The 24,354-nt window shown below is 43.1% G+C and overlaps 2 protein-coding genes across 6 annotated transcripts in view; one reads left to right on the top strand and one right to left on the bottom strand.

Moving 5' to 3' along the window:
- Positions 1-8,258, top strand: part of CAPN7 (calpain 7) — a 32,170-nt gene extending 23,912 nt beyond the window's left edge. For 3 of the 5 annotated variants that reach the window (XM_058833706.1, XM_058833702.1, XM_058833705.1), the window contains 4 exons: positions 688-750; positions 3,126-3,256; positions 4,233-4,325; positions 4,406-8,258. In XM_058833706.1, coding sequence (XP_058689689.1) covers positions 688-750; positions 3,126-3,256; positions 4,233-4,325; positions 4,406-4,550 — 432 coding nt within the window. In that variant the 3' untranslated portion in view covers positions 4,551-8,258. Of the gene's footprint in view, positions 1-687; positions 751-1,466; positions 1,783-3,125; positions 3,257-4,232; positions 4,326-4,405 lie in introns of those variants that run through there. The other 2 variants (XM_058833703.1, XM_058833704.1) reach the window with 2 other exon arrangements.
- Positions 8,259-9,090: 832 nt separating this feature from the next.
- SH3BP5 (SH3 domain binding protein 5) overlaps positions 9,091-24,354 on the bottom strand; it is a 51,196-nt gene continuing 35,932 nt past the window's right edge. Inside the window, exons 5-9 of the mRNA XM_058833707.1 lie at positions 20,636-20,766; positions 16,713-16,755; positions 14,611-14,830; positions 11,222-11,482; positions 9,091-10,549 (exon numbers count right to left, since the gene is read on the bottom strand). Coding sequence (XP_058689690.1) covers positions 10,368-10,549; positions 11,222-11,482; positions 14,611-14,830; positions 16,713-16,755; positions 20,636-20,766 — 837 coding nt within the window. The 3' untranslated portion in view covers positions 9,091-10,367. The remainder of the gene's footprint in view (positions 10,550-11,221; positions 11,483-14,610; positions 14,831-16,712; positions 16,756-20,635; positions 20,767-24,354) is intronic.

Here is a 24,354-nt window from a genome sequence, read left to right as displayed (position 1 = left end):
AGAGGGTATTTCTGAATATTGCTATTTTGGAGAGGGAAGTTATGAATGATGGATCAGAACCACTGGATGAAGTGTTTGATAATGGTCTCCATTTGGAGTTAAGATAGTAATGTGGTTTCAGTAACAAAATTTTAGTAACAAAATCAGCTGAAAAATACTCTTATTTCCTAGAATAAAAAAGTATCTGTATACAGTATCTGTATACATTGTCTCTCTTTGTATCCAAAAATAAATCTATTATTTAAAGCCATTTTAAATCCTGGTTAAGATTTAAAGACTTTCAACTTCTGTAAGTCTTGACTTAGGATTTGGGTTTTTCTCTTAGCTGGTGAGTCACACAATGATCAATGCTAGATTTTTTTTCACTGAAAAAAGAGTTTGTTTCCATTTTGCTTGTTTTGTTGGTTGGGGTTTTTTGGGGGGGTTTTGTTTGTTTGTTTGTGGAGTTTTTTTTGGGGGGGGGGGGGGGGGGTTGTTAAGAAGAATTAAGTAGAACTAAGTCTTAGTCCCAGTCCCTTAGTTTGAATTTTGTGTTTGACACAGGGTCATCTGATGGGTAATACAGGCATGTAGTGAACAAGTATCTAATAATGTTGTGTAAGCAATTCTGCTTTCTTTTAATTTGTCATGATTCCATTTGAAAAGTGTAAGGTGAATATGTGACCTGCTGCATCTTTTACAATACAGGTGTATTCCTTGTGCAAGTTCACCTTTTCCAAGATTCCTACACCTTACACCATTTCCAAACGGGTAAAGAAACATTTTCTTTTATAGGTCATTGGTTTGGCTTTTCTATATTTAAGATATACAAGGTTTTTAAATATATTTTGTTACTACTGCCCCACCTCCCCCACAGAGCGTGTTGTTGCAGCTGTGCCATTGCAGACGTGCTGCAAAGCCTTTGTAGAACAGATTGGCCTTTGGAACAGCAACCCCTACCCTCGTAAGTCATCACTCTGCAGAAATCAGGTTGTGCTAGTAATGGTGCAGAGTGAAAACCCCCCAGAAGTGTTGCTCATTTCCTCTTGGGAGAATTGCATGATTTTCTTGGAAAAACTCCTGCCATGATGGGACAAAATCAGCAATGCCAAACCAAAGGCACCAGTAATAAGACCGTAAGAAACAAACTTAGGATGGCAATATCACAACACATTATTGTTCCTAAATTTTGCAAAGATACCTCAAGGGTCTGTAACAATTGGAATAAACACTCCCATTGCCAGACAGGATCAAAAGAAAGTAAATCCATTGTACATTTCCTGTAGAAATGTTTCCTGAGAGTATAGGAACAGGGGGGAGAGTGAAAAACTTGACTGAAACTAAGTCAGAAGCTCAGGCAGTTTTGGGGCCAGCTGCTGTTCATATTTCAGCTGTCAACATGAGCAGCAGTTATACCTTCAGCTGAAGTATAAATATAGCCAAGAGCTCACAGGGAAAACTAACTTGCATGTATTTTCATGTTTTAGCAATTTTATCCCCAGGAAAGAATAAACCAGCAGCTGTTAACTTTATCTCTGTACCTACCATGCATACTGTGGGGAATCCTATTATAGTCTGAAGTCTTCTGTCCAAACAGTAACATACTGAGGAAGAGAGAAACAAGGGAGTTTGAGCCACAGTGGAGCAGTCCATTTCCTAGGACACTCATGCCTGAAGCCCAGGATTGCATTACTTTGTGTGGTCAGGGGCACATGCTGGCTTGCAGCTTGGCTCTTGAGTTCAGACAATATTCCGTACCAGTTGTTAATTCTGGAACAGTCCCTTGAAGCGTGTTCTAGAGAATGGTGAGTGAATAGAGAGATGCATGGGAAGAGCAAGATGACTTGTTTGGTCCTTCCAGAAACCATTGTCCTATACAGCTATTAAAAACTGGGCTTACTTGGAGGAAGTGCTTTAAGAGGTCAAAAACACATTCAAGGTGAAAAACCTGTTTGAGGAGGGACATCCATTTTATGTTGTAATATGTTTGAAAAGAGAAGTATATAGAAAACTGTTGATTGTTTGAACATCTCTGTCTAGTATTCAAAGAAATAAAAAAGGTATGTTTTATCTATCCATGGCCAATTCTGTCTTTAGGATTGAACACAAAAAGTTAGTTGCCTGTATTTAATGCCGATTATGCCTATGCAGTCATCACACTCAAAAGCAAGCAGAGAACTAATTCACAGCTTAGCAGTAAAGGCAAGTTCTGTTAGATGTCCTGTACTGGAGTCAAGTGGTCACCTCTGGAGCTCACCAAGCCCTGATGTGATTCCTGGAATGAAGTGTAACAGAAATGGAAAAGGGCTAGAAAGCTCCACAGCACACAGCAGTTTTAGGTTCCTGGGTAGCAGCATGGCAGGAGGGATAAGTTCCCCTTGCTCCAATACTTACCATGTCTAAGGGGTTTGGGCACTGAGTGAAGAAATTAAATGACAAGAGAAAATGCTGCCCCTTTCTGATTTGACAGAGACAAGAGAGGAGTAACAGGAGAGATGGATCTCAGCTATAAATCTGTGGGAATGCCTGGCATGTCTTACGAGTCTAACCTTTCAGTTTAATGACTAGCAAGAGGAACTTGGAAACAGATGGCTTGCTTCTCAAAGTCTGAGCAGCATTTTTCCTCTTGTGTATCCTTACAGAACATAGTTATCTTGTCACTGCAGTGCTGGTTCTCAGAGTGCATGGAGGTGATGGACAGGGCTGGAGGCAGAGCTCTTTAAAAGAAAAGGTTATAACACTGTTAGTGTCCTGCCTGTATCACTGCTGTTTCTCATTTAACCCAATGGAGGAGTGTCTGAGGACAAAAAAAATCTGTGTAGTCTAGTAGGCGTGGGAGAGATGGAAATGTGGGTCTTCTGTTAGCTGCAGTTGTCACAGTCAGAAACAGTCACTCAGTGCTTGTTTCATGTAGGCTGGAAAAATGCAGTATGTCTCAGGGATTTAAGGCTTTGATTGAGGGTGATTGAGGGGACCTGCACAAGATTTTCTGAATGCTTAACACCACCTTTCATTTCACTTTAAAAATTAGGAGAGGTCACTAAAGTCAGTAACCTATAAAGTGAGAGGACACTCTAGTCTTGTTTGTGTGTGTATATCAGCAATACAAATCAGGATTTGTTTTCTGTACTTTTGACTTCTTTCAGGTTAATGGACAGTGGAAAGGTCACAGTGCTGGAGGATGTGGAAACTTCAGAGACACCTACAAAAATAACCCCATTTATCAATTCCAGCTAGACAAGAATGGACCATTACTAATTGAACTACGGGGGCCAAGGTTTGTAGAAAATAATTGTGCATCAATATGCATTACATGCCAAATATAAAGCTTTGTCGGTATCCACTGGGAGGGTGGGAAGCTCATGGAAAATCCAGAAGACAAGGTGTGGGAGTTGACTCAGATTTAGTACTACTTATGTTTCTATCTTTACCATCAATAGTGTTTTAAATCTACACATTAACTACTGAGGGAAATCTTTGACCTGTAAGGAAAGCAGCAGCCTTCCTGTCTTTTTAGTTTTGGCATCTGATCAGAGTTAGGGAAGAAGGTATAAAGGACTTCCTCTTAAAACTATTACGATCATAATTCCTTTTACTTTGCAGTAGAGCTAATATGCAAGATTAAACCCTTACAGCTCTCAAACACCTCTGGATGTGCATTTACTCTGCCAGTAGCAAGCCAGGAGAAGTGCTGGATGACAATGTCCTATAAAGTACACTCATGCAGGCCGAATTGCTTTGGCACAATTAATGATTACCTCAAAATACCAGAATTCAGCACTTCTGAACAACAACATCTCCTGACCTGCAGTCAAGTGTTTATCCTTTGCAAATCTTTACAGTGAGTTCTACAAAATGGCAGAACTTTTCTATCTCTCCTCCCCTCTTTGAGGAAACGCCTTCTCTCATGAAATGAAGATGAAGGCAGAGGTGTGGCTGCATGATTCCATTAATTGAGCAGTTCTTTGCATTTTTTCCTGCATTTGCACATCCTATTTGGGTAGCTGGAAGGACAGGGGCAGTGGTGCCTGTCACATGCACTAACACGAGCAGACAGTGTCCCAAGTTGTATTGCAACATGAGAAATTACACTGGGATCACTGACACCAAGTCCTCTGATAGCAATCCAATCACACAGGATCTCTGCCATGTGGCACAGGAGTGTGTCACAAGCTTAACTACTTGAATTCTGCTTGAGAGCACAAATAGCTAAAGAAAGTCTGTCTAAAGAAAGTCTGTCCTGTCACTTGCAGGCAATACAGTGTTGGTTTTGAACTTGTCACCGTCTCAACAGTGGGAGATCCTGGGTCCTATGGCTTTCAGAAAAAAAGCAGTGGTGACTACAGGTAACACTTAATGAAGTCTGCGTAGAGGTTTGAAACATGCTTTAGATCCCATTTCTAACAGGTAGTTTTCTTTATCATAGGTGTGGATTTTGCTACTTGGAGGTGGAGAACACATTTGCTGGAGTTTACAACATTATCCCCACCACATTCCTGCCTCAACAAGAGGGCCCCTTTTTCTTAGATTTTAACAGTACTACTCCTCTTAAGGTGTCACAGCTGCAGTGAGGAGACAGAACTGTGCAGTGCTGTTTAAGGAGATAGTTTTGATCTATCCAACAGCCTAAGAACAGGTGAAGAACCTTTACTACACATGCACAAAAGAAAAATACATCCTGAGTTCTAGCCAAAAGCATAGCATCATGGATTGTCAGTTAATTGTGGCGGGCACTTAGCTGTGGGTTTGCTGCTATGGTCCAGGAGTGAGCACTGTTCAATAGGCTTGGGAATAGGCTAAAATGCATATATTCAAATGAACCAGCAGAACTCAATTTATTTCAATTTTTCCACACTTTGAATCAAAGTCTAGTGAGTTATGAGAAAAACTAACATTGAAATTCCCTCCTCCCGACATACAGGGTATATGGGCTAAAGATTCTATTCTTGAAAGTAAACATGTAAGAAAAAAAATATTCTTGTGTATTCTGCTTATTCAGTCTCAGGACCAAATAGCTTTTATTACATATTTGTGCTGCTATCTATAATGTTTCAGCATGGAACTGGTTCTCACCTGTAAATGTAAATGTACTACTGCTGAGCAAATAGTATTCCATGTGTCATCTTATCTGGAATATGTATATAGGAGTAAAGGAAAAGGAACGTTCCAGCTTTAGCTATTTCTAAAAGCAAAGCAATTGACTTTAGTACCTAATAGAGTATGAGGTTCTGTGGCTTTCTTCCTGCCATCTGCCAGACCTAGGTTGATCCTGATGAGCAGGAAGGCCAGGAGGTTAGCCAGCAGCAGTGTCCAGGCACTGCAGCACAGCCTTCCTCGAGCAGCTATGAAAGGTTTTCCTTTGAAGATCCCCTGTAAGATTCACTGTATCTACTGAGTGTAGTCTCAGTTGCTGGTGCAAGGAGATGGGGAACTGCCCACCATCAGGAACTCAGCAAAGAAATGTTTTATTTTCATCACTTTTGTAAGTATACATCATGTAGGAAAGGATCATTTAAACCTCGCCCCCAATACACCACAGCTGCAAGGAATGCTCTTGCTGCTTCCATTATGCAGGACATCTTTGAAAACATACCTTTTTCCTTGTAAGTTGAAGCCAGTGAGGGAATTGAGCACACAGCCCATCTCATCAATAGAAGCAGGGTCAGAGTTCTTAAGAAAATAGTGGAGGTGGGATTAATGCAGAACAAGTTACTTTTTTAGCAGTGTCCCTTCTCTACTTGCTCTTCCTCTAGATCTGCATACATTGTATCTGAAGAGGATTCACGATAAGTTTTTATTTAATGCCAACTGCCTCACAAATCCTGAAATGGATTAAACTTTGTCATTTTCACAAAATTTACAGTATTTCACCATTGGGGGAAAGGGTATTTTAAAAAGAGCCATAGGAATTTTTGCTGCCATTCACACTGGTTTAGCAGTTTTGAAGCAAAAAGTTAGCACTTAAATCTTGCTTTAGATCACAAGTGACACTTGGCCATTGGGAAACTGAACACACATTCTACAGTAGCACCACAGAAATATCTGTGGGCTAAAATTATTCCAAAAGGAATCTGCTATAAGTCCTCTTCAGAAAGTAGGAGAACCTTTTGTTTCATTTGCTTTGTCAGACAGCTGCTTAACAAGTGTCTGGTGGTGAAAGGGCAGCGACAGCTCCTGTCTTCAGAAACACACACCTTGTTGACTGCAGTTCTCTCAGAGACCATCTGGGCTAGGGAATTTGTGACAAGTTTGTCACAGAGTGACTTACCTTCTTTTGCAGGGAAGTTTCTGATGATTATTGCAATAAATCAACAGAGGGAACAGCATGGGTGCAAGCTGAGAAAAAACCAGATTAGGTTCTTTGTGGTTATGCTTGGCTTTTGGAGTATGTGCCAAGGACTGCTTCATCCCTAAAATATGAAAATTTCATTCAACTCCCATTTTCTCTACAGGTTTCTGTTAAGTTTTTTGCTGAGGCTAAACCAGAATAGCAATGGAGTCCTCCACGTATCTTATCACCTCTAACATCAGAGGTAGTGAGGAAGTCTCAACTGAGTATCTTTTTGACAGTACAAAAAAGAGATGCCAGAAGTGCTGGCTTTCAGCACCAAGTTCTTGCACACTCTCTGCTGTTTGAGATCAAGCTGGTAGACTTGCCTACAGGAAAATCTGTTGTTGTTCTTCAGCAGCTGGTTTCTACTCTGCAGGAAGGAGTTTTTCTTTCTCTTTTCCCCTGAGCACAAGTTAGTGCCAAAGCTTATGCTGCATGGAACAAGCATAAGGCTCAGCTTCCGTACTGTGCTGAACTTCACTGAACTAAAAAGTAAGAAATGTACTTACTTTCCTAATGCCAGGCAAAGGCATTAAGGCCAAAGGATCCTGTCCCCAACAGGATACACTAATATTTATTACACATTCAGAACAGTCAGTGGATTGGGCTCATCCCCATTAATGCACAGGATTTAGGCTTACTGTCAATCTTATATATATATATATATATATATATAGCAAATTCTATTCAAATATTGCACCTGCATAGGCTACTAGAATGCCATCACTGTGCATTTCCCTTCAGCTATAGGACAGAACACTCAGGTGAAGTATTTGAGAGGTACTACACAATATCCATATAAATTGTAGCCGAGGGATTCGGTTATGGCAAATTAATTTTGCAACAAAGTTTTCTTGCCCTTTTTTCTTAAGAAAAAACGTTGATGTAAGCATTTAGGATTTGCTTTCATATTTTCTGCCAAATATATACTTTTATATTTTTTCCACAAGTCTGGAAAAAATACTGCAAAGTGAACTGATCCTTCTATTTTAACACAACCTCAGGCCACTAAGTTAAACTTTTCTTTCCCCTGTATTGTTTAGTATTTTTTGAGCCACGTGACAGAGAACATAGTTTGTTCTGTTTGTTCTGTTAGGAAGATACAGGTTAGCCCTTGGTTGATCCAATCCCTCATTTCTCCAAGATTCAGTGAGATGTAGTACCATGGATGAATGGTATCAACAGCTTCTAGCCCAGCTGCCCCAGACTGTGAGTCTGAGTTCAGTCCTGCTGCAACATCATGTAACTATTTTGTACAGTCATTATGCACGTAACCACACAATCTCTGCAGCCTCTGAACAGCCACCTATTTAGAATTACATTTGTGTACATACAGTAGAGGTTTTCATCGCTTCATCTAAAAGGACACAGAACTTGTTTGATAATACCAAAGAAAAGTAGAAGTTCTAGGTTAACATTTGCTTTATACATCCTCACATCAGGGCAGCTGAAGCAATCATGTATACTTTGATACACCAGAGGCTTATTTTTATACCCATGAATGCAGCTACCATCATGCTACACATCAGAATCCATGAAGAGCTTAAGTAAAAAGTAACTGGAGAAAGCTTGTTCATTTGCTTGTACTCCATAGCAATGTATATTCATTTCAGTCTGTCATATTTATAATTATGGCTTTTATGAAGTTTAAAATAAAAAGAGTTTTCCATTAATTTATTAGACACACAGTTCTGCCTGTTTGCTTGCATGTTTGAAGGGTGATTTACCTGCCAAGTCCATGGCTCACCAAAGGAGGAAGGCCTGCACCATGATCTTCCAGCAAATCTTGCAGCAGGGTGGTAGAAAAAGAAGGGCAGAGTGAGTTCCACACCCTTTCAAACTTCCAGATTAGTGGTTTTACCCAATCAGGACATATGCAGGGCAGCACACCCACAAAATTAATTCATTGCACCCAACTGTGGGAAGTTTGGGTTTCCAGTCAGATGAGTCAGAAATTTAATAACGAGAGGTTAAAAAAAAAAAAAAAAAAAAAAAAAAAAAAAAGGACAAAAAAAATCACTACCAAAACAACCATCCAAAGAACCCAGGAAAATGTAACAGGGGTTGACTGGGAGGTCTGCAAAAGTGAGATTCAACCACAAAGACCTCTGGCTAGTTTTTCTAATAGAAAGCAGCACAGACAATAGCTCAACTATGAAAGTTTAAGTAAAAACACTTAATACAGTTTGGCACTCCTGTACTGCTTTTCATATTTAATACAATCTATCCCTGCTTTTTCCCAAGTAATGGTTACATCAGAATTTGGAAGTACAGATTTCTTTCCTGAGCATTTTCTGGGCCTGGGAACTGCTGGCAGTAGAAGGTTTCAGCCTTAAGGTCTTCAGAAGATGTAAACATATAAATGTCTAACACAGTTACAGCTTAACACCTATCATGTGAGAAATCTATTTTTTTATGAAAATAGGATTCTTTGCCTCCAATTCTGCACAGCTTTACAGCCAATTTCAGCATCATTAGGTACAGAGGTCTTAAGTAACAGAATACCTCTCTCCTTCTGCACACTAAGGGGGTTTTGGAGAACCTGACTAAAGCTCTGGTCCTGTGGCACAGTTCAGAGTAAAAACTGATCCACATATGCAGGGATTTGGAAAGCTGGAAAGAGGTGCCAGTTGCCCACTTACTGCAATGGATTCTAACAGCAATGTGAGCTCAGCCTGCAGTCTCCAGCTGGAAGTGGATATTTGGAGGCTAAACTTGCTGTGGGAGAAGATTTGGTTCCCAGCACTTGAGAGAAACTTCACTTGCACAGACTCAAAAGGTGGAAAACAAAAATGTTTACTGTAGTGTGAAGAATTTTACATTAACTTTGAGAATAGATACACAAGCTGTGGCAGGGATGAAATACAACAGGACTGCAAAAACATAGAATAGAAAATACTTTGGGCAATACTAAGATTCCCATCAAATTAACAATAGAAACTGACATTTTAGATAAAATGGTGCTTTCAGAAATGCTTAGTCACCAAAACTGAAGAGTCCTAGGATTTTTACTACCACTTATTAGCATAATTATCAGACACTACTACTGCCTAACAGCTGCTGGCAAAACATGCCCCGTGCCCTTTCTAGTTTTATTGAACACTTTGTCTAGGGCATACTAAAATCCCAAGTCCCTTTAACAGTTATAAACCCCCACACAGTACAACCTACAGAGAAGCTTAAGAACACATTGTCAATCTACACTGGCAATTCCTTTTCTTCATGCATATTTCAAGGGCAAACCCCTTATCATAATCGTCCTGAAAACATCTATGACTCCCATTTTTGAGGAAAAAAACCAAAACAAAAAACACTTAAAGTGCTGAAAAATAATACTTCACTTCTCAGGGAAGCAGAAGGGCAAGGGGCCAATCAACTCTTTTTGGTCACTGGAATCACCTGCAGAGTCTAAGCCAGACTCAGGAAGGTGTCTAGAAAGGGCCTCCCACTGCTGGGCATTACCATCCCCTTCCTGACATCCATTTGTTTTATAGGCTTTTAGAGGCATGACTCGTTTTATCCTTTCTGTGAGCACCAAGGGAAGAGTGAAGGCTTTCAGACCCCACACATGCAACAGCTTTCCTGTATACAAAATATTTCTACAGTTTCAGCATAATACAGACCAATACAGATGTTTAAAGATTATGCCACTTGTACTCAAGAGATTGGTTGTATCTAAAGAGCATTTCATTCTATAAAACCGAAGCCAAACCGCTCTCTGCAAAAGTCTGGCTTGAATTTCAGACCCCTGACTGTCATGAATTTACACGGGAACATTACTAGTTATTGCTTCAGCCAGGCTGCTACAAAACAATTTACAAAGTCTGTGAAATATGAGCACAGCTTAAACATTTGATAACTCGTCCGGCCTACAAAGGATTTACTGAATAAAAACTTCAGCCCTCCACATCAATTAAACTTCTTAGTGCATTTTTAAATTCTCAGAGTAAACGCTTAAGATTTGGCATATATTATTGGCACAACGTTCTTCAAACACTTAGAAGTTCATGTATAAATATTTAGATTCCCATTATTCAGGACGGGGCACGAGAAGGCCTCAGCCAATCTGGGCAGCTTTCCTGCCCGCGCAAATTCCCTCTTTGATTTTCATGCACTGAAGGGAGAGCTGCTTCATTCGGTTATCCAGAGCCAGCCCTTCAGTGGAGCTGCTCCTGGTGCTGCTCCTATTCTTGTTCACTCTGTCGCTTGTCTTGTTCTCAGCCCCTTCTGCCCTATCCCCTGCAAAGAAAGGATTAAACTGGATGTTAAACCCGGATTTCATTCTGCAAGCTAAGCTTCAAGCAGGTGCCTCTGCAGCTTCCTTTGCCAAAGCACACAGAAATTACAGGAGCGGGAGCAAGACGCTTTAACAAAACCAAGTTGGCCTTCCAAGCCGTGCTCATCTTGTGCACTACATCAGCAAATTAGTGAGAACAGCCTTAGGATGGAGCAGACAAGGGCAGTGGTAATCCTCTAGTCTGAATTAGTCAGCCAAGGCTGGCAGAGCCTGCAAGAAGTTCCTTCTGGCATGTTATTTTTTGCAGGGTTTTTTTTCCCCCCTGGAAAGCAAGATTTTCAAAATCATCAAATCAATCAAAATTTCAAATAATGCAGGGCAGTAACTAAAATAAATAAATTCAAGTTTTCCTCCAAATAAATGTACCATGAGAATCCCACTGATGAAATCTCAAACCCCTGCACTAAGACAAAACTGGGGAAAATTCGCAGCCAGAACAATAATTAATATGTTATAAACATTGTTGTTAACTTTGAGACACAGGGCCTTCCCCAAAGAAGTGGCCAGCAGCTCAGAGCATTCCCTGGCATATGCCTAGGGAGGCTGGGAAGGTTTTCCTGCTCCCTTTATAAAGCTGAAAAACAGTGGCCCAGGGCGTATCCAGCTGTGCATACCTCTTTCAGCTTCACATTCGGGGGAGGAGGCCCCACTGCATTCGCTCCGGGGGCCCAGGACAGGGAAGATCATCCCAAACTCAGACAGGGAGACCGGGCTGGGCAGATCCAGGCTTCCAGGTCGTGTTGCAGGAGGAAACTGAGTGGGCACCTCACAGGGACTCGTAGGACCAGAGCTGAAGCTGGATACTGACTGAGTTTCTGAATCTTCTTCGGATACAAAGCTGCTGCCATTATCATCCTCAAACACTTCTGAAGCCACTGCAATGTTCAAAGAATATTCCAGTTAGTAATTAAGCCTCCCCTCCTGCACCTGTTTCAGTTTTCCAGGTTTTCATCTTCCATACACTGACACACTGCTAACCCATGGGCTGCCCCCTCTAGTTTTCTGCCCCCTGTGCAAAGCCTTAGCTTGGTTCTGCCCAGAGGAGCAGCACACCTGCCAGCCAGGCCATGCAAGGCCAGCTCTGCAGCAGCTACTGCTCCTCATGCTAAGAAGCTCTTAGATTTTTACTGGCCCTGCTGGCCTTGCTTACTTGTGGTCTTCAGCAGACATCTTGGGTTAGAGCCTAATTCCCTGTGTCTGCCTCCCCCAGCACTATCTTGATCCCAGCACAGCCTCCTGGTTATTTAAGGCACTAATTAGAAAGACACAGGTCCCAGGATTTATTTTTGAATGAGGATCACCAACCAGCACCAAATTAAAAAAAAACAAAACAAACCAAAGCACATATTCTTTTTCCTGCTTGTGTTTGCACAGATCTGAATTCTAATTAAAGCAACCCAAAACTGTCTGTCCAGATTAAGCTACAGGGAGAAGAGGAGGAACCCATTGAATAAGGTTCCATTTTGTGCAACACAAGGGTGTAGATTTTGCTGAAGTTAAACACACTTCAGAGGATCATTGCAGGGTGGGGACCAAAGACTTCTGCACACAAGCAGTCCCACTGGGATCAGAAGGTTCTCTACACACATCAGCCTCTACACCACACAAGTGTGTGCTGGCATCACATTGACCTGAAGTCCCAGACACAGCAAGACATCCACAGTGACCTGAGGTTATCTTCAATTCCTCTTCCTTGTGATGCCTGCCATTGTTTGTGAGGCTCAGAATCACTTTGGAAGAGCAGCAGGAGCAAAGCAGCAGCATTAACAAAATGGGTCAAAGGAGAAGCTTCAAAGAAATTCTTCTGTCACCTTGGCAGCCTGGGGCTCGCAGCCACTGCTCGGACACAAAGGTAGCAACAGAGGCTGCCACTGCCATGGTTATGGCAGAGATGTTCAACCTCTTTCTGCTGGACTTGCAGATTGCAGAACTGCATTTACACATTGCAAAACTGACCCAAAAGGCTTCAAACATAAAATGGATAACGTTATCCACCTTCCTGAGTCCTCTTCAGGGCACTTCATATTGAGACAGCTTTTCTTGTGGTTGGGGTTTTGTTTTGTTTTTAATGAACTCAAATCTAAGTCTGTAGAGGGGCCTTTTCACTTGCTGTGCTTCATCAATATATGGTGAGCAGTACAGATAACTGTGGGGGGCAAAAGCAATAAAAAGTTTGGCAAAAAATGTTTCCAATTAGAGTCCTCTGCTTGGCAAGAAGCAGTGACATCAGGCAGTATACAATTGGCACAGCTTAAACTGTAGCTTCCTTCTCACAATCTAAATTCACTGTAACAGGAGCATCTGCAAGGGCCAAGAAACATGCTGATGATGAGGTGTTTTACCCAACTCCAGCAGACAGAAATCAAGATATAAAAGGACCTTGCTGGAAAGCTCCCCCCACATTACAATGAGAACTTTATCCAGGCTATTTTATTATTTAATCCAGGCTGCTAGTGCTGCCATGTCATAACCCAGTTCTATGATGGCACCAGACACAAGGTGATCTCCTTCCACTCATGTCAGACTGTGCAATTCAAGACAGGGATGAGCCCACACTGCTGGTCCTTGCCTGCAGTCTCAGCAGCAGCCAGGGGAGCCAGCAACTAATATTAATTAATATTAACTTTCCTGTCTCTTTCTGCCCCTATATCCCAGGTCCCTGAATTCCTAAAGCATAAAATACCCTAAAACTCAGTTATAGCTAAGGCTTTCACGTGGCCTTTTGCACGAGGAGGGGGACTTGCAGGTATCCAAAAGAGGTAATTCCTGCCTAGGTCAGAAAGGGTCAGCCTCAGGAGTTCAGGGTGGTAGAAGATAAGCAGCCATACTGAAACCTGGCTGCATCAGCTGTCTGGACACAGCACCCACTTGCTGCTGCAACTCAGGTCCCAGCTGTGCAGTACTGAGTCAGAGAGCTCCAACACATTGTGCAGAAATTCCCGCCACTACAGAGGGTGGAGGCCAGCCCAGGGCTGCCTCCCAGCTCACACAAGGACCTACAAGGCCTCAGTGCCAGTACACACTGATGTCTGTAGGGAAATTGCATCTTCTGCCTTTAGGCACCAGGGCTGTGCAATCATGGAAGCCTGCAATCCTGACCTAAACCTTTCCCTGCATAAACAAAGCTGAAATACAAATAAAACTGGTGGTTGTGGGACTGGGGACCAAGAAAAAGACTTTTTGCATCACGAAGGGGAAAAAGTGTCCAGGAAGGAGGCAAAAGTAGTCCACATGTAATCCATCTCTCCACTTTCACTCAGAGCCAGGACAAATGCAAACTCACCACACAACAGAGATTGCAACACAAGGTTCCCATGTACCATCAGAAAGCCAAGGTTACCTTGCTTGTTTGGAGATTCCTTGGAGGCCGTTGCTGTCACCCATTTCTCCTACAGAGCCCCTCAGCACACTGCAGCAGCATATTGCTGCTTCTTCACTTCCCTTGTTCACAGCCCACCTGCTCTGCTGAAATCACACCTTAGCAAAAGACTCTGCAGCACAAAGGAGCTTATCTTTACACGCTTCCATGTGAGCATCACACCTTTCTGTACTACTGTAGCCACAATTTCAGCTCCCTCTGCCACAGGCCCAGCACTGGAACACAAGCACTTGATCCAAAGGGTCTGTTCCCACACTGGCTGAATCATCTGTGACAGCCTGCAACCACCCCAGGCGAGTCACTGACAGCAGCACCACTGGCATAAAATTAGACAAACACTTCGAAGTGTGTTAATTTTGCTCCTTTCATGCAGCACCGTACAAAAAAACTACTGAGATGTTAAGGGAATGGCTGATACACTTTAACTCCTTACCCTTTCCCTTGAAAACTGGCTATTAAAGAATGTAATCAACTCCTGCAATAACAAGAAGCGCCACAACTTAGCTATAGTCCCACAACAGCCAGCAAATTTCAAAACTGCAGAATATGCAGAGCAGCCCTAATGTCAGCATTTTTTACAATGCCCATGGGATATTCCCAAGCACAACAATGCTCTGTACTCACTGGAGACGGTGTCTGACTCCTGTTTACTCGCTGACAGGTCCTCCACAGAGGTGTTGCTCCCCTCGGCACCCACGCCACATCCTCGGGGCCCCATGGCAGTGGACCTTCTCCTCTCATGAATCTCATCTGAGATCATCTCCAGATTTTTCAAGGCAGTCTTATACTCTCCCTTTGCCAGGGCCAGTTTGGCCTGCAGGTCATCCACTGTTTTCTTCAGTTGCTGACAAGGGAGACAGGTATTAGATGGACTTTCACTACAAACAAGACACAGCACACAGTTCCCTGCTATGTGTCCAGGTGCCTTGGCTCTGCACAGGCAAGCACAAACCGGGGCTGGTATCTATGGGATGGGAGAGCTCAAAATTCAGAAGCACCCTAGCACAAGTAGTGGCACTTGTGAAGGAGACAACAGCAAGGCCAACCACAGGAGCCAGGGACTGGGATTGCCTCTAGAGTGTGGTCATGGCCCCTGGCTAAGCACAGAGCCGAGGCCCTGCTAAGATGTGAACTTGCAGGATGTCTCCTTAACAGGAATGCAGCTCTCAACTATGTCCCTGCTTATACCAGAGCCCCTAAGGTTTGCTGGCAGCCCGAGGGGGCTGAGCCTCACTCTCTGCTGAGCACCAATCCTGTCACTTCTGCTCACAAAACCTGCAGAACAGAATGCAGCAAACCCCAAACCCTGGCAGCTGTAATACAGCAGTTCCTGTGTCCCCAGGCACAAACACCACCCTACAGCAAGGACAGGAGTGTTGTACATCCTATTTCCCAAAGGGGAAACACTGCTTGTGTGTCTGTAGCTCTCTCAAAGCTGTTTTTTTGTGTATTAAAAGCAATCTGTGCTTTTTTCATAGAGTTTACACAATCACCTTGCATGAGGAGGGCACTGAGCAGCTGCCATGGAGAAGCAGCAGGCCCACAAACAGTGCCTTTGCCCATGGAAAAAAGGGAATTTCTCAAAAGATGCTTCTAGGCAGCAGGGATTACTGGCCTGGCACCCAGCCCAGGGCAGGCAAGGGTTCAGCTTGATGCAGCAGCAGCTGCAGGCAGGCAAGGCAGAGGAGGAGAGGGCACCCAAGCCTGGAACCAGGCAAGGAGAAAGGCGCACACCAGAGTCTCTGAGGCTTACAAAACGCTGTTCAATCTCAGGCAGCCCAGGGAAGGGCTCACAAAACCATTCTGGGATATGCCTTGAACCCCAGAAAATGAATGGGAATCCTTTTCTAGGTAGAGTCCTACTGACCCAGCACCCCACTGGAGCCTTCCTGCACCCAGGGCCAGCAGTCCAAGGCAATGTGCTCCACTTAAACCCTGTGCCACACAACAGCACCAGCCACTACCCTCCAACTGTGAGGAGCCAGGCTCCTAGTTTTGGGGGCCACATGCAGCAAAATTCACTCAAGTAGAAAGAGAATGATTCTTGCATTTGAATTTCTAGGGCTACTCTGCTCCCCCATCTCTGGCAGCTCCAAGACTGGCTGTAATAGCAGGGATTACCATCCCACACAGAACTGCCATGCCTGCCCCAGGGCCACTGTGCCCTGCAAGGCATGTGCTATGCCCAAGCATGGCCAGACATCATTGCACCACACAGAATGCAGTGCAGAGATGCCAAAAAGCCCTAAAAGCATAGCCAGCCAAATCCCAAATTCCTCTTATGCCAAACCCCAAATTAGAAATTCACATCTGCATAATATTTGAGCACTGCAAGCAGGCTACTTATTCTGTTAATTGATCCAACCAGTGAACATAAAAGAGCACCCCAAGTACAGTTAAACAGTCTGAAGCATAAAACATAGGGGGGGAAAAATGAAGCCCACAACAAACAAATAAATTCCAGACACATTAAACTACAAGAAGCAAAGACAGTCAAACTGTACTCTTTTGGTTCTGAGAGAGTTCAAACGCTCTTATTTCACATAAAAAAAAAAAAAAGACTATCTTAGACTTTTATCTTTAAAATGTGCTTAGCAAATTGCTCAAGAGGTTTTGAATTGGTTTTGTATAAAAACACAACATAGTTGTCAGAGCACTTGAGATGTAATTTCAGTATTTACTGTAAGCAGTAAAGAGTTTCAGATGGATCTGAATTATATACGTACCTCTAGTTGGACATAGTACTTCGCCTTGAGTTCAAAATAAGGTCTGTGAAAATACAAAGAACAGTTGTTTACAATCACTGGGACTGAACGCAGTGTACTGGTGTGGGAGTTGCTCTCTTTGTAGCATTAACACAGCTATTTTGTGTATCACTGCAATCCCAAGAGACCACTATCCAGATGATGGAACACCTACACATGCTCTCAGTGTCTCTCTCTTACTCCCTAATGCATTTATTTCTCAGGAGTCTTTTGACCTAAATTCAAATTGCAAAATTCCAGTTTTTGGAGTTCACAGCTTAATTCCTCCAGGCCTTCATTCTGCAAGATATTTAAATGTAACATCCAGCTTCAGGCACAGTCATCCTCTCCCTAGCCAGCTAATTTCTGAGCCCACAGCACATGTAAATTCCTACAGAAGGTGAACCTGCTCCATGTTCAAGTGTGAGGGGTGGTGGAGCAGTACTTGGATTTTTCAGTGAAGGAGAGGGTGTGAAGAGAAGTCAGAGCACCACACACAAGGGCACAGCACTTCCCAACAGTGGCCCACCAGGCACTTCCCTAAACTTGCTTGTAAGGTTGCAAGAGGACAGGGGTACGGGAGGCACAGTACAAAGCCTAGAAACCACTTTCTGCCCTCAAAGTTTTGAAGCCCACAAACCAATATCATCTGATACAACACCAAAAAAAAGATACAAAAAAAATAACTAATTTCAACAGGGCTCACTACCCTCCTCCCCACTCAGCAGCTATCATGGAAAGTAGGGGAGAGATAAGCAATCGGATATGGCTTTACACAAAACAGAATGTGAACCACCCTTGTTGTGTTTCTACCCTGACAGCAAGGCTCTTCTGAGCTGTAAGCCCTACTGCAGCTGCATTTTGGACTGTGCACTGGAATTCAGGAGTGTGAAACTGTGGCTTTCTGATCCTACTTTCTTTGAAGGGTTGAATTCACTACACAGTCATACACAAAATAACTGAGTTGTGTTTCCATTAGAGTAGGTTATTTACAGTTCTGATATTTTTAAGCACTCTCCCACCATCACCACGAGCACACAGCCAAGTCTTGATGCTTCCAGTGACATCAAAATGCACCTCTGCCTTCCCTTAGTGGGACATCACCCTGCCAAAGGCTACACAGATGCACCTGCCAGGCCAGATAAAACACTGCAGTTGAGAATTTGGATCCAACAGATAAAGGACTCCTACAGCTGTACCCCAAAGCAATGGCAGCAGACAGATACTGATAGAATGGTGTTGCAGGGAAACACGCACAGGGAACGCAGTGAAAACCACTCACCTCAAAGGACCTGATTCTCAGCCTTCCTTACCCTGATGCCAGTTGCGAGGAACAACCAGGCTTGAGTCCTAACTTCCTACCAGCTTCCACAAGCCTTGGGAAAAATCCCCTCTCTATCAGTGACAGGCATATGTGTGTTTGCATGGTGTGAAAAAACAATACATACCAGCATGTGTGTATATACACAAATACACATATGTGCACATACAAACAGGAACGTTTACTTGCAACAGGTAGGAAAAACACCACCTCAGCCACTGAAAGGAGACCAAGAGCAGGAGCTCGCACATAAACGCTCCTGCTCACTCATGGCTCACACACAGCCAGGCACCTGATGCCAGCAGGAACCAGGGCACTGGCAGGGGAGGCACTCCCGTGTCCCAGGGTCCCCTCATTCCCTGACATTCATGGCCCTGTAACCATTGAGGGCTGGTCTGGAACTCAGCAGGGCAGGAACTGCTCACTGATACAAGCATCATAGGCTGGCTGAGCCCAGGGCACTGCACAGACAAAGTGCTTTTCAAGTAGATGACAGGAAGAGTGAAAGGCACTTTGCCCAAGCCACCAGAGCAGAAAGTGACATCCAAAAACCATCTAACACAGGACAGTTCATTATCCTACAGCTCAGAGGCACTGAGAAGATCTGGTAACTGTTAAGAACATGCAGCTGTATGCACATTCATAGATCACAAGCAAGTAAGCACCTAAAAACTAAATTAAAAGCAAAACCAAAACAAAACTATCCAATAATCCTTTGCTCATCAACTTTACAGGGCAAATCATCTAAATTACTTTCCTCCAGGATGCCCCAGTGTTGCTTTCAAAAAAATAAGGCTTTAAGCATCTTAATCCCAACTGAAGCAAGGAGAAAATGCAAATCACTTCCTGCCCGGAAGAGAGCAACTCATTCAGTGAGTTAATCGTGGATAACAGTGAGTTATACACAAGTTTAAAAAGAAGATGAACAAATGGCCAAGAAGGCCTAGGTGTTAGAGCCAGTGCTCCCACACTACCCAGGGAGAAGGTCAGAGCAGGATGTTGGTGTTAAATCCTTCCTGAAAAGCAGCTAGAGGCCAGCTACACCCTACAATACAAACAGCTGAAAATCCAGCAGCCTCATTTCCCAGTTTCTATAGCCAGTTGACATCATGGATGTTTTCAGCTCAGCCGCTATTTTCCTTTATGTGAAAATTGCAATGCTGGAAGACAACTGACCTTTCCAACATCCCTATGCAGCATAACCTTAAAGACATCCATGACTACTTGTGCCACCAGGCATCTTTCACATCAGTGCTAGGCTAGAAGGGGCATTTCTGTGCAGCCTTTATTAAAGGATCTCCAAAACACCCTGCCTAGATGGTTTATGCTGCAGTCAGCCCTGCTGTGAGACAGAAGAATACACTGGGATCCTTCCACAGAAGTGGAAAACAGCTTGGCCCAAGGAGAATGACATAAGACACCCCTCAAAGGGTAGTTCCAGCAAAAAAATGACAACTCAAAGGCACGTCACACAAGAGGCAGAAGGGACACCAGACTCCACACCACCATAAAAAGCTATGTAGGACTCCACTGACAACTTAAACATGGTCTTTATTTTAAGTCTTATTGCAGGGGGGGAACTCCTGGCAGCCAAAATTGTTCTCAGATATTGGCCTTATCCAGAGGAATCTGTCATTTAGTGATCTGATGATGGTTTTCACAGCCCCTATGCAGTGCTAGACAAACAGCATGCAGCTCATTCTAGGAAGTCACACCACTACACTATTTCAGCAAACATGCTTGAATCTTGCTTGAGAAGTGCTAATCCTTTCTTGAATTGAGCAAACACCAGTCAAAATAGATTTTCAGTTGACCGATTTCACCAAAAAGTCATTTTTAGATGGAGGGGATTAAAAGCTAAATACAGCAAGCAGATTGTTTAGACAAGCCACAGTCTGGAAATATTAAAAAAAAAAGAAAAAAAAAAAAAGATTGTGAAATATAAAGAGGATTAAGAATTGGTTGTAAACAGGGCCAAAATTTTAAACAAGTTCTAAGCAAAAAGCTGTTTCACTTCTCTGCAACAGAGCCAAACTGCACAGCAAATGCAGACACAATTATTAATGACACAAGCTGCTTAGCTACGCCTTCCAAAGGGTATTTCCTTCCCCAAGAACGGCTCTCACACAGCTTTGCCATGGCAGTGGCAGGAAGTAAACAAGCCTCGTGTACAGCAGCTTTCACCCATGCAGTCTCACACCTTTCAGCTTTCTGTCACTTGCTTTGTTGCTCTCCTAACTAAAAATAAGAACTGTGAACAATCCCAGGCTGTGAAACATCCACACAGAGCTCTGCAGTCAGCACCTGTGTGGATCCCATGCACCTGTTCCTCAAATCACACACCACCCAAGAATTCAATGCACTCGAACAAGACCAAGGTGCTGCTCAGAAAAGGTTTCTTATCCCATCTGGTTCACCAGGTGTTTCATTAGGAGGACAAATACCAGTACCAACTGTGCTGTCAGGCTGCTACACACAGAGAGGAACCCAAAGAGCAATACACTTTCACTAGTTCAAAAACCCCATAATATAGGTATTTCCCCCAGTTTTCACCACTAAACTACTCTCCAAACATAAAACATACTTTGACTTATTGATGGCTCTTTTCAGCTTCTTCTCCAGTTGTTTCATCCTTCCCATGGCAGCATTGTATTTGGCTGCAGTCTCCTTGTGAACCAACTCACTTCTTGTTTTGGTCTGTTCCGCCTCCATGACCTTCAAGAGGGGAAAGAACAGGTTGAGCAGCAAGGCACAATGATCGACTTCTTATCATTTCAATTAACAACAACAACTTTGTAATCTCTCCAATCAGCTCATGTCAGGAAAGTGAAGGTACAGAAAAAATTATTCCCAGTGAACTTACTTTAAAGTCTTTCCCAAAAAGAGCAGCAGGTCTTCAAACACTGTAAATTATGACAAAGGTGTTAGAGCTTTTCACACAGTCTCTCTCACAGGAAGTTCAGAAGACCCTCAGCTTTTGGACCATCCATTTTTTAATCCAGTTAGGTACTCACAAGTGGAGCAACACTAGCAGAAGTCACCCAGTTACATTCAACAGTAATGTTTCTGTTTCCTCCTGCTTCTCTCCCTGGAACTTGGCTTTCCCTGCAGAGATCTTGCTGGTTGCTCAGCTCCCAGTGCAGCCCCATCACTCCGGAAAGGGCTAAACACCAACCACAGCAGAGGGAGAACTCAAATACAGTTCAGCCTGAATAACCAATCACTAGAAAACACTGTGTCTGAGATGGCTCTTCTCTTAAAACAGCTGACATGCCTGAAATCACAGTTTCAATACTGAAAATGCAAAGGTTCAAGCCCTGAGCTGACACCCCTACAGGCAGACAACAAAGTTATGCTGATGACCAGTCCCCTATCCTCATGTATCAAGATATCTAGAACACAAGTCTGATAAGGAGCAGCTGAGGGAGCTGGGGGTGTTTAGCCTGGAGAAAAGGAGGCTCAGGGAGACCTTATTGCTCTCCACAACCCCCTGGAAGGAGGGTGTAGCCAGGTAGGAATCAGCCTCTTCTCCCCAGCAAGAAGCTACAGGAAAGAGGAAAAGGCTTCAAGTTGCTCCAGGGGAGGTTTAAATTGAGTATTAGGAAAATTTTTTTCACTGAAAAGGGTTGTCAAGCATTGGGAGAAGGCCGCACTGTTAGTATCCCATAGCCACGCTTTGCCAGTAATTTTATGCAGGGTACTTTTATTGTCCAAATTTGAGATGTTAGAGGTGTAAGTCAGAAAATGTGTTTTGTTTAGTGCATTAGCAGTCAGTATCCAGCCAGGGAGGCAACTGATTTTTTTTAAAGTCAATTTTTTTAGGCAATTTTTTTAAGCTTCCTGTTTTGCAGCTATGAAGGTATTAATACAAAAAATGGCAGGACTTGATTGTCTCCGGTACTGGGTTTTGAAATGCCTCAGCTGTGATACCAACTACTCTGCAACCTCATGCAAATTTGTTCCACCTGGCTCCCACCACCAGACTGTGCATCTAAGCTCTCATATGCAGAGAGAATATTCAAAATAGCTTGATTTTAAATAACCTCACCCATAAAGCTCTAATTTTTTGAAAAACCATGCTAGTTCTCATGACCCTCAGGCAGAACTGAACAAGGAAAAGAGATGGTCAGCTCTGACTCACTTGGATCACTGCTCCTCTCAGGAAAACTGTCATATTGTCCTTTCTGATGCCTAAATGAAAGAGTGAAACTGCTAAAGCCATCAGCATTAACTCAGAGCTCCTGCTGCCACAACTGGAGGCCACCTTTTGCTTATCCACACATACCACTTATTATTAAAGAAAGTTTAAAATTCTGTAGAAATTCCTATGAGAAATAAAGATTTTCAAAGGATCTTTTGATAAGATACAAAACAATATACTCAACTCCAACACCCTTCAACTTTCTCACATACATAAGGCATCCATTTTCAAAGAAACGGGAAAAAAAAAAAATCTATCAGGCTCATAACATATTTTCTCCTGCATCCTGAAAAATAAACTGCAGTCTCTTATCTCAAACAACTGTTTTAAAGCCAGTTGGTGCAATGACTTGCCTTAGTGAAACATGTCAGACAAGGCTGGTTTTAACGTGGAAGTCTCTTAAATTAAACTGCAGTCTCCCAAGACTGCACAGAAGGTAGTTCATCTTCTTTCTAGTCTGGCAAGGAAACTGCAATTTAAAAATGCCGTAAGCTACAAAATAATGGAGCAACTGGAACTTGCCAGTGCTCAGTTACATGCCAGTCCCTCACATCCGTTCTTGGGGAAAAATTAGCATAAACTTTGATATCTGGGATAAATCACTTAATAAGTACAACCAACACCAGGGTCATAAAGCAGGTTAGGTGTCCAGTATCATGCTGATTTTTCAAATGTTTCATATCAAACATCACAGAAATGCTGAACCCTGCAGAACTGGGATCTGAGGATGACAGATTGCAATCGCCTCAAAATATCTGACAAAATGTGGAATTTGCTGCTGGCCATATATACCCACGTTCATTTCCAGAAAGGAAATGAATCCACCCCCTTTTCCAGAAAGAAAGAGGAAAAACAGGCTATCCTTCATCCTTTTGAGAAATCAGTGATGTAAGAAAATCTCTCTCTCCCCCCACACCCTTGTTTTTCTGTGGGAATTCTGTCCTCATGCTCACCTTATCCGCGCAAGCCTGCAGAGACAGTCTGTCCCCTTTCCCTGAAGCAGCAGCTCAAGGTGCATGCCCAAAGCTGAGGATATTACCTGGGGGACTGTAAGGTACCTCTGCAGAGGTCCACCACTTACCAGGATGTATTTAGGCACTTCATTTAAACAAGAAGAAACAAGAAATATCTTCCACCTCTCCGCAAAAGCCAAACAGCCTTTAAATGGAGAAGCTGTCCACCAGGGCTGGTGGACAGAAACAAACTACAAATGATGCTGCCACCTCGACAGCTGGCAAGTTCAATTTAAGACCAGCTAGGCAAACCCCTCACCTCCTTAAGAAGGCATAGAAAAAGACAGACAGGCTTTTGTAGGAAAGTACTTTTTATTAGAGCTAATAATATATTTGGTGAAAAAACTGCAGTGTCATATGGACTTGTAAGCAAGCTCTAGGTCACCGTTCCCAAACAAGCTGGTTTGTCTAACCCAAGTGCTTCTACCACCCACCTTCCCTTGTAGATGCTCCTAAGCCATCACAGATGCAACAGCATCACTCAGAAAAAGGCAGAAAAAGAAGTGAGGATGACACCTTTTCAGACAAAGGCTGCTCAAGACACATCTCGCCTCCTTACATCGTACCTGCCTTCCAGCTCACCCTTGGGGTGAGCAGGGGACACGCTCTTGGACAAAAACACCCAGAATGGATGAATTTCCAGGATACCCACACAACCACCAGACATTCCTGCAGCCCTTGCCTGTCCCTAACTACTGGATCACATACTCCAGGCAGAGCTCACTCTCCCAGGTAGCACAGGCTATAAAATACAAGTGATGGGAAACAAAGCAAGCAGAACCCCCCAACACAGGGATTAATCAATTCCTCTTCCCCCCTACCCTCTATTTCCTACCCAGTTGTCTGGAAAAGGAAGGTCAGTGTAGAGTATGTATTTACCATCAGTAAGTCTGTACAAGTAGCTTTGTTCCACCCAAAATGTTCCCATATCCTGAAGTAAAAATGGACTCCAGGCAAAATTTCAGTAACAACAACAGATGCAAAAAACCCATTTTCTCAGTGGAGTTGAGCAAAGCTGACCAGCTAAGCCAGAGAATTACTCTGGAGGACTGTTTCTTTCACAAAACATTAAATTGATTGTTCTTCTAG

Source organism: Poecile atricapillus, chromosome 2, assembly GCF_030490865.1.
Source record: "Poecile atricapillus isolate bPoeAtr1 chromosome 2, bPoeAtr1.hap1, whole genome shotgun sequence".
NCBI lineage: Eukaryota > Metazoa > Chordata > Aves > Passeriformes > Paridae > Poecile > Poecile atricapillus.
This window is presented reverse-complemented; position numbering and strand designations above follow the sequence as displayed.